General features: G+C 35.2%; 1 protein-coding gene across 1 annotated transcript; it reads left to right on the plus strand.

Annotated features, from left to right (window-relative positions):
- Nucleotides 1-1,767: 1,767 nt before the first annotated feature.
- Nucleotides 1,768-2,370, plus strand: LOC127148650 (uncharacterized). Its single transcript, XM_051082845.1, has 2 exons — nucleotides 1,768-1,933; nucleotides 1,982-2,370. Exons 1-2 carry the CDS (start codon nucleotides 1,768-1,770, stop codon nucleotides 2,368-2,370), a joined length of 555 nt encoding a protein of 184 aa, XP_050938802.1.
- Nucleotides 2,371-16,477: the final 14,107 nt, after the last annotated feature.

Below are 16,477 nucleotides of genomic sequence, written 5' to 3' on the forward strand. Positions count from 1 at the left end.
ATGTTATAAATTTAAAGTTTGACAAAATGATTCTACCCTAAGTCACTTTTAATATAGTAATGATAATGATAATTTAATTTGTATTTATGAATTTATATTTAATGAAGAGATCCGAAAAGACTTTGTAACCTTTTATCGATCTTCTTCTATTATATATAAATACTTATGTTCAACCATTTTCTTTAAAAAACATTTGAATTTCTCTCCATTTGTTAGGTTGTTTTTCTTATTTTTTTTCTTTTTTTCTTTTTTTCGCTCCCCAGATGTGTTTTCTCTTTTTTTTTTTTTTTTTTTTTTTTGGGGTAAAGAAGCAATTGTTTGTTCAGTTGTTTTTACTCACCATGGTAAGCCACAGATACTTGGACATTTGTAACTCTTCCCCAATTAATTAATTCCACAATCTAAGGCTATGGAAGTTCGACGCTTTGTTATATTAATTAAAAAGAAAAACTAACTTCTTCGAGAAAAACCTTAATTATGAATTCCATTCAAATGATAAACCAACAAGAAACCTAAAATCGCATTAACATTAGAATATTCAAAAACTAAGATAGAAATTTGCCCATAAACTAAGCAATATATCTATCCTTAAAACATTCAACTAAAACTTGATTTCTCTTGACATAATCACATCTTTGGAATTGAATAATAGACTTCTCCCACAATGAAGTGACACAGATTATGTGGCATTATTCATTTATAGTTTGAAACATTTAACAAAATCACAGTTAAAGGTGAATCTCACTAAAATATCATAATTTTCTCATAATAGATTCAGATTATGTGACACACCTTCACACACTAATTTTTCTCATAAATACAACTTTCACCTATATTTTAACCGTATCACGTTTTATCTGACAGCACGCTGACACATCACACTAATCTCACCTGACGCACTGAAGAATTGTTGCTCCCATTATAGTCTTGGCAGCATGGTTTCCAGGTGGAGATCATTCCCTGTTAATTTGTTCTTTTTCTTTTGGGGAAAATTGTTTTTTCTTTTTGGGGAAAATTTTCATAATGTTTTTTTCTTTTGGAGAAAATTTCATTTGATTTTTCTGACCTTTCTTGTTATTTTGTTTTTTCTTTTGGGGAAAATTGTTTTTTCTTTTGAGAAAATTTTCATGTGATTTTCCTAATCATCTGTATACTGTTTTATTTTATTTTCATTTTGGGGGAACTTTCCTCCGCATATAGGAATTTTTATAATGAAATATGGAGTCTACTAATCAATATCCATTACAAAACATGATATAATTGGATGTAAACAAAAGATTATGAACTAGAAAATGTCGCTTCTTATATCAAATCCTATAGAAAAATTAATCTTCATGAATCTAAAAATGGTTCAAACTAAATGTTTCAAATCCTATAGAAAATTCTTTTTTTTTTTTTTTTTGTTAATTGCGGCATTCCCGCGATATTCCAGTTGTAGAAATTAGAAAGAGCTATATAGTTTTTTAAAAATAAGAATCTAAGAATTAGCTCAATTTAAGTTTAAGATAGTGAAAAAGGTAAAATTAATGGAATTTACAATAGATACATATGGTGAAATTTAAATTTTTACTGAAACGGAAACAAACAATTTGGAACTGGGAAATTATGTTTTGACCTAGGAAATTATGATTCCGGTTTGGTTTCGTCGATTGATTGATTCTCATACAGTTTCTTCTTTTAAACCCTAATTTTTTTGTTTCTTCCATTGATTCAAACAATTAGGTTTCGAAGCTTCGTCAATTGTGTACCGATTTTGTGCCAAATTAAATGGCAGAAATTACCAATAGAGAGGAGGAGGTCACATTTGATGCGAAGCAGAAACCTGCTGATTCTTGCTTCCAACCGAAAGAGGGGCGTTCGAACAAAATTCAGAAGCTCGAAGTGGTTGAGGGTGAAGAATCCTGTAATTATGTGAAGAACAATGCTGAGAATGGTGACCATAAGGGAAGTGATGAATAGATTGATAATGTTTCTTCTACAGTTTTGGAAGGGAAGGATGACGATGGAGTTGATGGAGCTAGTTTAGACGCGGGAGATGAGAAGGAGGATTATGAGGATGAAGACGATAGTGAGGAGGACGAAAAATCGAGTGGGAAAGTGGCTGCAAATCGGAAAGGGGAGGGGATTATGAAGGATGATAAAGGAAATAGAAAATTGATAGAGGAAGATGACGACGACAATGAGGATTCCAGTGATGATGGAAGCGACTTGGATTCGGAAGAGAGCAATTTGTCGGATGATCCACTTGCGGAGATCGATTTGGACAACATCCTTCCTTTAAGGACGAGGAGGCGAACGGTTCACCCTAGAGTTTATTTCGCTACGGATCTGGCAAACGACGACGATAATAGCAGTGATAGCGATGCTTGAAACGTTCAAGAAGGTCAGTAAAATTCGGCAATCGAACCTTGGAGTTAGTACAACTGATATGAGTTGATGTTTCTCAGTTTTATCTTCTGTAGGGATAATGCAGCAATGTAATGAGTTACTCCCTGTAACTGGTCAAACAGATCGTTGATCCTGGGCAAGGGATATTTGTTCTTAACGGTTACCTTATTCAACACCCTATAGTCAATACAACGGCGCATCGATTCATCCTTCTTCTTAACAAATAAAACTGGTGCACCCCAAGGTGAGACACTCGGTCGAATGAAGCCTTTATCAAGCAACTACTGTAACTGCACTTTCAGTTCTTTCAATTCTGCTGGGGCCATTCTGTATGGAGCTCTGGATATAGGAACCGTACCCGGCTCCAGCTCTATGGCAAATCAATCTCTCTGTGAGGAGATAACCTAGAAAGTTCTTTAGGAAAGACATTCGGATAGTCCCTCACCATTGGTTCTGATGACAGGGACACATCAACCTCTCTAGTATCCACCTCGCTCGCTAAGATACACCAAGTACCCTAACTAAGCAGTTTACTGGCCCTCATAGCTGAGATTACCTTAGGTAAGGACCTTGATTCTTCTCCCTTAAACTTAAAACTGGCCATTGAGCGAGGGTCAAACGCTACCTCCTTACGGAAACAAACTATGCTAGGATGGTTAGCAGCTAGCTAATCCATACCCAGAATTACATCAAAGTCGAGCATGTCAAAGACTAACAACGTTACTTCAATCACATGACTTGCTATCTCAATCTGGCATGCTTTCACCTTTTCTTTCGACAACATAATCTCCCAGAAGGAGTAGATACTGATAAAACATGGTGTAGGGGCTCTACCTCTAAGCGGGCATGCAACACAAATGCAGAAGAGATAAAGGAATGTGATGAACCATAATCAAACAAAACTAAGGCATAATGCCTCAACACTGGAAGCGTACCTGTCACCATCGTGCCTGCTCTCTCAACCTCAGTCTTATTTGTAGCAAAGACTTTACCCTGATGTGGAGCACCTGCCCCCTGATTTTGTGTATTCTCGGTAAGTCTCATCGGGCATCTGTTAGCTGTAAACCCCTCTTGCCTACACTTGAAGCAAGTCCTGGTCCCAAATAAACAATGGCCCAGATGGTGCTTCCCACAAGTGGTACACAAAGGCTTCCCTCTAGCAGCTTCCCCTACCTCAAAAGGTTTCTGCTGGAAGCGGCGAAACTCACCACCTGATCTGAAGTTTCGCTGTGGCACTGAAATAGGCTGCTGCTCAGCCTTCCTTTTCTGTCCTGAGGTCGAACCTCTACCTGCAACCATGGATGAGTTAGCCCGCTCCTGTAAACTAAGATCCACTATCAGGCGCAGTGCATCGGCATGAGTAGCAGGTCGGAAGGCTCAAACCAAACCCTGGATGTCTAGCCTGAGGCCTCTAAAAAACTTATTAGCTCTGGCCGCCTCGGTCGCTATCATCTCGGGAGCGAAGCGGGATAAGATGTCAAACTCCGCATCATACTGCTCCACCGTCCTGTCGTCCTGTTCCAAGTTCAGGAACTCTTGCCGCTTGGCATCTCTCAAACTGGCAGAGAAGAATTTCGCATAGAAACTCTCCTTGAACTGTTCCCAAGTGATCTGACCCACGTCACCCCCTAGCATCCTCTCTGCCGTCTCCTACCAGGCAGTACCTCTGTGTGTCAACATGAAACGGCACACTGAACTTTCTGATCCTCAAGGCACTTCATATACCAAAATATGGTTTTCAAAGAAGATAACCACATCTGAGCCTTGGTGGGGTCCTCCAAAGACCCATCGAATGTCGTGGGGTTGTACTTCCTGAAATCCCTCAAGTGCTTGGCCTCTGCAAACAACTGATCCGACACGACCTGGGCCACAACTAGAGCTGGAGTAGGAGCTGGCGGGGCAGGCTGCTGCTGCTCCCGCATCTGCATAATCAAATCCCTGAACCTCTGCTCCATAGCAGCGAGGTCCGCATGAGTAACTAGCGCAGCAGGGTCGGTGGCTTGGGCTATAGGCTGCACTTTAGGTTAAACACGTCTTGCTCCCCTTCCTCGGCCTCCTCGGCCACCCCTACGTGCACCTCTCCTTGGCGGCATTTCCCTAACAACAACCAATGATTCCTTTCGTCTCATATGATAATTAATTTCGCAGTTTAACTTAGGTAAGGTAATGCATATAGAGTTATACATATAATTTCATGAGAACGTACCTGACGAGTGGCAAGAATCGTTTTAGCCATAAGAACACAAAAACATAGACTCACATCATAAGTCAGTCTACAGAACCTAAAACTTAGGCTCTGATACCAACTGTAACGACCCAACTTTCCGGACTAAGCTGAGGTCACTACGTAGTACTAAGACTCGACACTAAAACACACAAGCTCATAAAATACTGGTTACAATTCATTAAAAACGTTTAAAATATCACAAAAAGCAATTTTGAGCCCTATTTTAAATCACATTTCCGAGAGTTCCAAAATATGGTGCTCAAATCGTCAATAAACAAAACCACAAACCAAATGTTCTAACCATAACTCAATCTGACAATGAAAATAACGAGTAACAAAATACATTCGCGGAAGCATAAAGAAAACCAGACGCGTCCATATGGTCTTCACGCATCCTTCTTGCCCCTCGTCGGTCTGCCCCTCGTTGTACCCTTACCTGAAAAAGTCAAAGAGAAAAAGGGTGAGTATAAGATATACCCAGTAAGGGACCCACTACTGGGCCCGTTAGGGTAATAGCAGTTAACTTCCTATTTAGGGGTACCCTACATAAACAGTCTAGTGGTTCGGTAGAACGCACACATCTGTCTCGTGATCCCGAAGGATGTACGTATCAGTCTAGTGATCTCGAAGGATACACCTATCAGTCTAGTGATCCCGAAGGATACACATATCAATCTAGTGATCCCAAAGGATACACATATCAATCTAGTGATCCCGAAGGATACACAGATCAGTAAGGTACAATACCCCATAGATGAAGCTAACCGTTACCCCTCAGTCCATACTAAACCGTCTACAACAGTCACATCACAATAACATTCAAGTTAGCGTTTCAGTTTATAAACTTAACCAGACCGACAGTTTAAGCTTAATTAACAGTCTCCTCGATCGCTATATGTATGTCCAACCCACACTTCATCGTGACATTCCCTAAATTCAGTTTAATAGTCAAACCACCACTTTGTAAATCCCCCTGAAGGTACTTCGTCTCAAATCAAGCCCTAGCTCATCTACAGGTAATCTATTTTATGCATAACGTCCATATTAGGCATAACAGTCGTATTCAGTTTACAACACCGCTCAACCGCGTATACACAATCTACCCAAGAGATTTCCAAACCCTTGGTACCTCCACAACATAATTCATAACCAGTATCTTGATAACAGACTTCAACTTTATATAACATTAAGATTTTCATAATCCATCGGCATTACTATTCCAATTGACAGCACAACCCATCAACATAACCACAATACATAGGACATCAGGCCATCAGTACCCATCAACAGAACAACTCATTACATATATAATAGTACATAGGCTACAACTAACGGTCACGTTACCTTTAATCAGTCAAGAGCATATAAGTGATATGAACTAGTCAAACATGCGTCAATCAATTCAATACAGTTACTATTGTATAATTCCCATGTGGGTTACTACGTTTCCAGTCTCGGCCCGAGGTCCAGTAGTAAGAAATCCCTTACCTGAGATGTAGCTAAAATCTCGTTCAAGTTCGCATCCAAACGAATCCACCTAAACGAAATCACAAGGATTTAATCGATGACACTAGAAAAAGTCACTTTTAAGTCGTTCTAAACATCATCCGTCGACTTACTCGAGTAAAAGAGAGCTATCTCCAAATAAGCCTGTCGTGGAACCTGAAAACTTAAGCGTCAACTCTCTAATACCTTCAAGGGACGAAAGGTAGGACCATGTTTTAATTCAATATCTAAACTCGAATCAGTTATAGCAACATTAGGAAACTCATTAAATGATTCTTACCAAAGGCTCATCGTGACCCAAAGTGGAGGGAAGAAGGCTTAGGTGGCTCGGTGAACAGGGGCTTGGCTTGGAGGTGCTTGGCTCGGCTCGGCTCGCGGCTTGGCTTGGTCAGTTCGCGGCTCGGCTCGGCTTGGATCGCTGCTCGGCTCAGCTTGCGGCTCGCGGCTCGACTCGGCTCAGCTTGGATTTGCTGCTCAGGTACGTCTCGGCTTGGGGCTTGGTTTGGCTCGGCTTGGATTCACGGCTCGGCTTGGCTTTGTATAGAACCTTGCAAGACCGGAGATCCACGACTGTTGGAGGCTCGTCGACGGCTGCTTGGCAAACGATGCGGCTCTGCTTCAACGTGACGGACGATCAAACGAAGGGGGACGCACGACGGTTCAGGGACGAAGGAGATGAAGGCGGAGGAGTTGATGGACGATCGACTGCGGCAGAGACGGCCGACTCCCTTGCGTTCGTCTGAAGCTGCCAGTGTAGAAAGGTCGCCGCTTGTCCAGACGATGGCGGCAGAGAAGAAACGCTGAAATGGACAGAAGAGGACGACGGTGCTGTTGGCTGAACGAAGAAGAAGGTTGGGACGGAAGGGCGTGCGTGCTGGCGTTGTCAAGAAAGAAGGAGAAAATTGGGGGTGGCGGGGTGAAGGAGCTGAAGAAGGAAAAGAAGAAGAAGAAGAAGAAGAAGCCGGGGGGGGGGGGGCGCGGGTAGCTAGGGTTCTCTTTTTTTAAATATATATATATATATATATATATATATATATATATATATATATTAAATAATAATAATAATCATAATATAATTAATAATAATAATAATAATATAATTTATATTATATTATTATTATATTAATCTATACCATATTATAAATATTGTTAATAGATGTCCATTATAGGTCATATGTCACTACCTCCACATCCATCTACCTTGTCAAATGTCTCGATCATACCCATTCTTAATAGCCATATAATCTACCTATTAGTTTCCAAATTGCCTATAAACAATGAAACTTGATACATTTGTAAGACACAATATTAGTTGAAATTCTAAACACCTTTGAGATATTGGAAAATTTTGAAGTTTTAAGAATATTCTAACTTTGTGCATGAACTTTGTGGTTACTTGGTTCAAATCTTATTTTGGTCTTTAGATTTTGAATCTTGTTCTGTTTTTGTCCCTAATTTTTTGAAAATATATTGTTTTAGTCTTTGTTGGTGAGATTTGAGATTTCCTTAACTCGCTAACAAAATAATGAGGTAGCATTTATATGTGGATGACTAGCTTGCCAAATAATAGGATCACTCTTATAAATATAAATGGTCGTTTGGGGGAGGGGTTAGGGTTATGATAAATCTAATATTATTATAAACCTACGATTATGATAAAAATGTTTGGAGAAAAGGTTATGGAAGAAGTGTTATGATAAGATGTGTTTGGGGAGAGTAATATATGTAGTGTTATGAAATTTATTTATTTTTATATATTTTTAATTCATTTTATAAATCCAATACACATATATTTAATTTATCAGATCGGCAAAGTTCTCGTAAAACAATTTGTCTTAATTTCTTTAAATACGATGTTTATTTTCAACATTTTTTAAGTAATCGTTACATACGAATAATTTTTTTAAAAAAAAATTCATATTCTAAATCGAATACACGAATTTCATATATTTAATTTACTAAATTGTCTTAGTTTTTGTAAAACAATTTGCTTTAATTTATTTAACTACGACATTCATTTTCAACAATTGTTAATGATTCGTTATGTCTCAATAAATTTGTTTTTATAAATGTGACACACAACTCATAAACATGTAAATAAGTGCAAATAAAAATTGGAAATACGAGAACTACCGAAAGCAAAAAATAGCAATCAAGGCTTTTACAAACTCTAGTTTTTTTTTTTAGTGGAAAATTACAATCAATCTAGTTTTAGGTTTCTCATCGATTTATTTTAGCCTACTTTTAAAATATTAACTTTAATTTTTATTATTTTTTAACAGTGATTTATATACTTTCAAAATATTTATTTTAATCATTCTGCAATAATTATTGGGTGAAAAATTGTAACGCTCCAAACTTTTCGAGGTAAATTTTATCATTTTATGTAAATCTTCGGGAATTTAAAATTTTGGTGTTAATTTTTGGCTGGTTTTGAAGAGGGAAGAAAAAGAAATCGAAGGGGATAATTTTTTTTAATATATTATGGTTTAAACTAATATAATAATAATATAATATATAAATTATATTATTATTATTATTAAATGTTGTTATTATTATTATTATTATTATTATTATAATAATAATAATAATAATAATAATAATAATAATAATAATTTTTTTTTAAAACCCTAACGCGCGTCGGTACCCCCCCTCCCCCGCTTCTTCTTCTCTTTTATCTCCATTTCCCTCACGAAGCCGCCACCGCCTGTCTCTTCATCCATTTCTCTTCCGCTCGCAAACTCGTCTGTCTCCATCTCCGTTTCCGTCTCTATGGTGGTCACTCGTCTTCATCAGAAAAGTTATGCTGATGTGAGACGGAAGGATCTTGAGTTTGATGTGGGGGACAAGGTGTTCTTTAAAGTAGCACCTATGAAGGGTGTCTTACGATTTGAAAGGAGAGGAAAGTTGAGTCCTCGTTTTGTTGGGCCATTTGAGATTATAGAGCGAATTGGCTCTGTAGCGTGTCGCTTGGCGTTGCTACCATCACTCTCGGCAGTTCATAATGTGTTCCATGTTTCTATGTTGAGGAAGTACATGTCAGATCCATCCCATGTAGTGGATTACGAGCCACTAGAGATTGATGAAAACTTGGGCTATACGGAACAACCTGTCGAGGTGTTGGCTAGGGGGGTGAAGATGTTGAGGAATAGAGAGATTTATTTGGTTAAGATCTTATGGTGGAATCACAGGATTGAAGAAGCTACATGGGAGAGAGAAGATGACATGAGAGCTCGTTATCCAGAATTGTTCGAGGAATAAAACTTTCGAGGACGAAAGTTCCTTAAGGAGGGAAGAATGTAATACCCCAAAAATTTCGAGGTAAATTTTATCATTTTATGTAAATCTTCGGAATTTTAAAATTTTAGTGTTAATTTTTTGCTGGTTTTGAAGAGGGAAGAAAAAGAAATCGAAGGGTATAAATTTTTTAATATATTATTGTTTAAACTAATATAATGATAATATAATATATAAATTATATTATTATTAAATGTTATTATTATTATTATTATTATTTAATATATATATATATATAATAATAATAAATTTTTTTTAAAACCCTAACGCGCGCCGGCACCCCCCCCCCCCCCCCGCTTCTTCTTCTCCTTCATCTCCAGTTCCGTCACGAAGCCGCCCTCGCCAGTCTCTTCATCCATTTCTCTTCTTCTCGCAAACTCGTCCATCTCTGTTTCTGTTGTGGTCACCCGTCTCCGTCTCCGTCGTCGTCGGTTTCACAACGCCAGCATACAACCGTCGCGGCCGCCCCATTTCCGATCTTCCTCTTGGTCTCACGCAACCAGTCGCCGCCGTGCGCCCTTCGTCCGACTGTGTCTGCCGACGCCCAGCCACCCTCAGTCGCATCGCGTGGTCGAGCAGCCGTCGACCAGCCCCAACGTTCGCACATCTCCAGTTTTCGCAAGCATCTACGCGAAGCCGAGCAAAGTCAAGCTGAGTCGAGCCAAAAACCGAGTCAAGCCGCAAGTCGCGAGTTGAGCCGAGCCGCGAGCTAAGCCGAGCCGAGGACCGAGCTGAGCCGCAAGGCGAGCCGAGCAGCGATCCAAGCCGAGCCGAGCTACGATCCAAGCTGATCCAAGCCGAGCCGAGCCGCGAACTGTCCAACCCAAGCTGCGAGCCGAACCGAGCCGATCACCTCTAAGCCAAGCCGAGCTCCCTATTCACCGAACCACCTAAGCCTTCTTTCCTCCACTTCGGGTCACGGTGAGTCTTCAGTAAGGATTATTTTGGTGAGTTTCCTAATGTTGCTATAACCGATTCAAGTTTAGATTTTGGAGTAAGACATAGTCCTACCTTTCGTTCCTTGAAGGTATTAGGGAGTTGACGCTCAAGTTCTCGGGTTTCGCGGCAGGCTTAATCGGAGATAGCTCTCCTTTACTCGGGTAAGTCAACGGATGTTGCTTAGGGCCATTTAAAAATGACTTTTACTAGTGTCATCGTTTAAACCCTTGTGATTTCGTTTAGGTGGATTCGTTGAGCGCGGACTCGATCAAGAGGCATAGCCAAGTTCAAGTAAGGGATTTCTTACTACTGGACCTCGGATCGAGGCTGGAAACGTAGTAATCCACAGGGGATTATACGTTAGTAACTGTACTAAATGAATTGACGCATGTTTGACTAATACATATCACTTATATGCTCTTGTCTGATTAAAGGTAGCGTGACCGCTAGTTGTAGCTTGTGTGCCATCGTGTGTAATGAGTTGTTTACGGATAGACACCGATGCCCGGATGTTCTGTGTATTGTAGTTGTGTTTGTGGGTTACGTTGTGAACTGGAATTGTATGTCGGTGGACTTTAAAGTCTGAATGTTAGGTATGTGGCAGTCTATTGTCCGGATATTGGTTATGGAGTTATGTCGTGGAAGGACTAAGAGTCCGATTCTGATTTGACTAGTTGACTGGATCTAAAGAATGTCACAATGATGTGTGAATTGGATATGCATATAACAACTGAGGATATAGTTGTTTAAACCTATACTGTCTGACTGGCGAAGCCTATGATGAAATTGTTAGTATGAACGTTGTCGGAGTGTGACTGTTGTAGACGGTTTAGTATGGGCTGAGGGATAACGGTTAGCTTCATCTATGGGGTAGTGTACCTTACTGATATGTGTATCCTTCGGGATCACTAGACTGATATGTGCATCCTTCGGGATCACTAGACTAATATGTGCATCCTTTGGAAGCACTAGACTGATAGGTGTAGACTGATACGTGTATCCTTCGGGATCACTAGACTGATACGTGCATCCTTCGGGATCACGAGACTGATGTGTGCGTTCTACAGAACCACTAGACTGTTTATGTAGGGTACCCCTGAATAGGAAGTTAACTGTTATTCCCTAACAGGCCCAGTAGTAGGTCCCTTACTGGGTATATCTTATACTCACCCTTTTTCCTCTTTAACTTTTTAGGTAAGGGTACAGCGAGGGGCAGACCGACAAGGGGCAAGAAGGATGCGTGAAGGCCATATGGACGCGTCTGGTTTTCTTTATGCTTCCGCTGATGTATTTTTATTACTCGTTGTTTTCATTGTCGGATCGAGTCACGGTTAGAATATTTGGTTTGTGATTTTGTGTTTGATGATTTGAGTACTGTATTTTGGAACTCTCGTGAATGTGATTTAAAATAGGGCCTAAAACTGCTTCTGTAATATTTTAAAACATTTTTAATGAATCGTAACCGATCCTTTATGAGTTTATGTGTTTTGTGGTCGAGTCTTAGTACTGAGTAGTGACCTCAGCTTAGTTCGGAAAGTTGGGTCGTTACAAAAATTCATGAACCTACCATATACATAACAAAAGATTTGTTATGTTAATTTAACCAAGCTTAATTTAAATAACATTATGAAAGTGGGAAAATATAGATAAACCACCTCTAAATAATAGGTTTGTTGAAACTACAGTCCTACTAATTTTTAATTTAGTAAAATAATCCTTATAGTTTGATAACTGTTATAATCAATTTATTGTAGTTTATTAAAAAAAAAATTATTGAGTTGACATTCTTTAGATAATTAAGCTAATTAACAAAATACAATGAGGTTGAGATTGACATCAAAATTTTAATTTCACAAATATATTTATATGAATTCGAACATAGAGTTGATTCAAAGTAATTAAATTAAAATTTTAATTGTGATATAATCACAATAAACTACCTAAATCAAGAGTAAAGAAAGAAATTGAAATTTTAATAATGTAACTGTACCAAATTCACAACTAAAAATTAAGTTGTTTTTAAAATAAAAAGGTTTAAATTAACAAAACTCATAAGTATAGAAATTATAAATGAGAAAAAAATGAATTAAGGAAGAGTTGAGGAATGGTTAAGAAAGAGTTGAGAAGGGTTAAGGAAGGGTTGAGAGGGTAAAACTAGTGTTATGATAACTCTTCCCCCAAACAGGTCATAAGATTTTAATTTTTAATTAGTTTGTCAAATATTACAATCACTCTTATATAAGGTTTTAATTTTTAATTAGAGGTTCGATGGTACATTGATTTTCTATAGAACTCAGAAAAATCATTTTGTTTTCAAGATTTTGATCGTTACCATTTTGATGCATCGGCAACTCATGTTAAATACAATTTTATCCACATACAATTTTTTTAATGCCTCAAGTTTTGAATATTTTGTGATACTTTGTCGGTTTTTCCCTCTTCCTTTCAATTCTTTCTTTTTCGTTTTTTTTTTTGGCGATTCATTGTAAAAATATTTGTTTGCAATTTCTTAGAGATCATTTTATATATGAGTTGTACTTATTTTATTTTTTTTAGTTTATTTTACTTTGTCATGATATTGTTAGCTCCATTTTATTTTATTATACTCAATGTTCTTCTGATATGTTTGGAGAATCCAATTTGAAAAAAAAATGGAAGTAGTAAAAGGTGGGGGAGTTAGGATGTGAGAGATTTGAGTTTTGAAAAAAAAAAGAATATTATTTAGTTGTTTTGTTTTGTTTTTTTATTATGATATTATATTGTATTTTCTATGTATCATGTCGTTGTGCTTCCCAATTTTACAGCAAAACTAACATAGCTCAGTGAAACTAAATAATTTGAATTTGACAATTAAAATTTTTACTTTTAGAAAATAATTAAACCCAATCAGTTGAATTTTTCGGGACCAATTTAGTATTTAAAAAGAATTAAAAGAAAAATTGTTGATTTTAAAAAAAGAAATTGGTTTTTAAAAATATAATAAACTGGCAAAATATTTACGCTGTATAAAACAATTTTGAAAACGAAAAAAATCACAGACCCACAATGGGAAATACAAAAAATGTCTCAGTCAACATACAATTAATCGACCATACGCTTTTATCCACACGATCATGTAATTCTTTGTAAACCATTGGGAAAAGGGTTTCAAATTTAAATGATCGTGTTGACTAGATAAGCAATCGTTTTGATCATATCAAAGTGATATTTATACGATCTTGATATTTTGGAAGAGGAGTTGGAAAAAAGAAAGAGAAGATGAAGAAAGAAAGAAAAAGAAGATAGAATAATGAAAATATAAGAAATAAAATATGGAAGAAGACCTGAAGAACATAAAAGAGAAGATTAAATCACAAATGAAGTGACGAATCGTCCGCAATATCAAGAGTAAATCTGAAATTTATGAAAATATTTTAATGACTTCATGAGCTTTTTGTTTTTGTTACACGGGTCAGAAATATTTTGGTGTTTTGTTACATTTATGAAAATTAACAAAAAAAAAAACTAAGATACAATAAAATTTGAGTAATTATGATGTGTAACAATTTTAGGAATAATAATAGAGTGTGTAGTTACATTTTTTTTAAAAGTTCATAAATATAATAGATTCGTACACACCAATATTTGTTAGTATTAGGTTTATATCATTGATATATTTTTTATGAAAAAAATTATTACATAAGCTAACACTTCTAATTGCTATAATTACAACTCTAATCAAATTTTATGAATTTATAGAAATATGCTAGAGTCTACACCGATAATAAAATCATAAAAGTCAAAATAAAATAAAAAATGCTCTCAATTTGATTTGTTTCAAAAGTTAATTTATCTCTAAATTGTTTGGATTATTTTGTTATCTATTTAATATCAATTTTTTTAAATCATTTACATAAAAACAATACATATTCAATATTTTTCTAATACAAAATCTTGGAAAGATATCAATTCTTTATATGAAAACTTCATTTGGATGCTAATACAAAATCAGAATGCAGGTATAGAACTTCATTTGGATGTTAGATAAAAGTGATAAACGGTTTGTAAATTTCTTCTGACAAAACTTTTCAAAGTAGCCTTTAAGGTGTCTTCACTTTTCAATAGCCACTCACCCTCTTATGTGAAAACGACTTCTGCTATCCCTTTCCAAGTAGTAGTGGAGTAATTTTAAATAAATACATGCACAAAACTCCAATTAAATGTTGAGTTCTAATATCATGATGGTAAAAGAGTTATATGGTTCCCTCTTGACAATTTTTTTAAACCCGTAATTACATCTTTGCCACCGAAACAATACTTCTCAAATATCCAAATTCCTCTGTTGGATGTCATAAATTCTAATTGCTATAATTATATAATTTTAAAAGTATTACATAAACTAATATTTTTTAATTGTTATAATTAAAACACTTATAAAATTTTAAGAATTTATAGAAATAAGCTAATCTACACTCATAATAAAATCATAAAAATCAAAATAAATTTAAAAAATAAGTTGTTTGAATCAATTATTATCTATTTAATATAAATTTTTAAAATTATTTATATAAAAACAATAAATTTTCAAAAAATTTCAAATACAGAATCTTTCAAAGATATCAATTTCTTAAATAAAAATATAATATAAAAAAACTAAAATCATGTTCTAAATAGTTTTTGTTTAGATACTATATCGATATTTAATATATAAACGATAATTTAAGATTTACTTAAATTAAAATGAAAATCATTTAACTAATTTCAAGAAAAAGATAATCATTCAACCAATGGAAAATTTTCAATACGTTTTTGTTTGGGATGTAAAATTAATTGATAAAAAATTCCAATAAAATTTAGATTAAAAATAAAAACTAACATTTTAAAATTTTAAAATAAAATTATGTTTTAAATTTAATAATATTTTATAATTTTAATTTAATACTACAACATAAAATAGACTAAGGATCGGGTAATTTTTAGCTTCACTCTTTGCTTTAACTTTTTTGATAAAGACATTTTTACCGTTACAGTCACACATTTTCATAATTTTTAAGTACCTTTCATTTTAATTTAATTAAGACACATCGTTTATAAAAAAATAAATTATAACTAAATCTTTCCTTTACAAACCGGCACAAACTAATGTAAATGAAATAAATATAGATATATGGATTCTATAGAAGATGCGAGTGAATTATGACTTATTTGTTATTTATATTGTTTTATCTTTTTTAATATCGTATTTTGTTTGTTTGTTTTTAGATTTTTTAAGTATTTGATTTCCATATTTATTTTATGGGGACAAACTCTGACTTGAAATAATAATAAAAAAAAATTCTCAACTATATAGTGAATAATCTGTGTGTATATAAAAGTATGGAGGGGAAACTTTCTCTTTCATTTATGCCTCTTTTGTTATAAGGCTTTGCACTATTATTTTAATAGATAATTCGATCATTTGTCTAATTTTACCCATTCAATTCAAAAATCATATTAAAAGCCAGAACTTCTAAATATTAAATCCCACGAAAAAACATTACACTCTTACACTTATAAATAACATCAATAGAATGTTTTGCTCAAACTTTTGATATTGTTCAAAACATCAAATTCATAATTATATGTCTAACTTTTCATTTATTCTAAACTTTTGATCTTCTTCAACTTTATAACTAATAGAATTTTTATTTGCTCACTCTATATATAAATATGAATATTTTTAGGTTAGACATTTATCGTTTTTTCTTCATTTTTTATTCAAAGTACAAATTTCTTCTCTTTTATTATCTTAGAATGGTTATTAGAGGTGTAAGAATAACCTGAGTAACTTGATAACCCGGACTATCCAATCAATATTATATGGGTTAGGTTGAAATATGGGTTGAGTTGGGTTGGGTTGAAAAAATTTAACTTTTTCGGGTTGGGTTGGATCTCGGGTTGGAGGATTGAAAAATTCAGTTCAACCTAACCTACCTCGAATTAATATAATATATATATTTTATGTTATATATTATATATTTTATTATTTATTAAATGCAACTTTAAAAAATAATTATGTTAAAAATTTCTCTTTCATCTCGCATGCCTTCCCTAAGTTTCCCCTCATTTCCATTTCTCTTTCTCGCGTCGCATCGCCTAACG

The sequence above is a fragment of the Cucumis melo genome, chromosome 3 (genome assembly GCF_025177605.1).
Source record: "Cucumis melo cultivar AY chromosome 3, USDA_Cmelo_AY_1.0, whole genome shotgun sequence".
In the NCBI taxonomy this organism is placed as follows: domain Eukaryota; kingdom Viridiplantae; phylum Streptophyta; class Magnoliopsida; order Cucurbitales; family Cucurbitaceae; genus Cucumis; species Cucumis melo.

Excerpts from the sequence above, each read along its gene's own strand:
- LOC127148650 (XM_051082845.1), top strand. The coding sequence starts at position 1,768 with ATGGCAGAAATTACCAATAGAGAGGAGGAGGTCACATTTGATGCGAAG. Across the intron at positions 1,934-1,981 it reads GAAGAACAATGCTGAGAATG|TTTTGGAAGGGAAGGATGAC; the intron begins GTGACCATAAGG and ends TTTCTTCTACAG.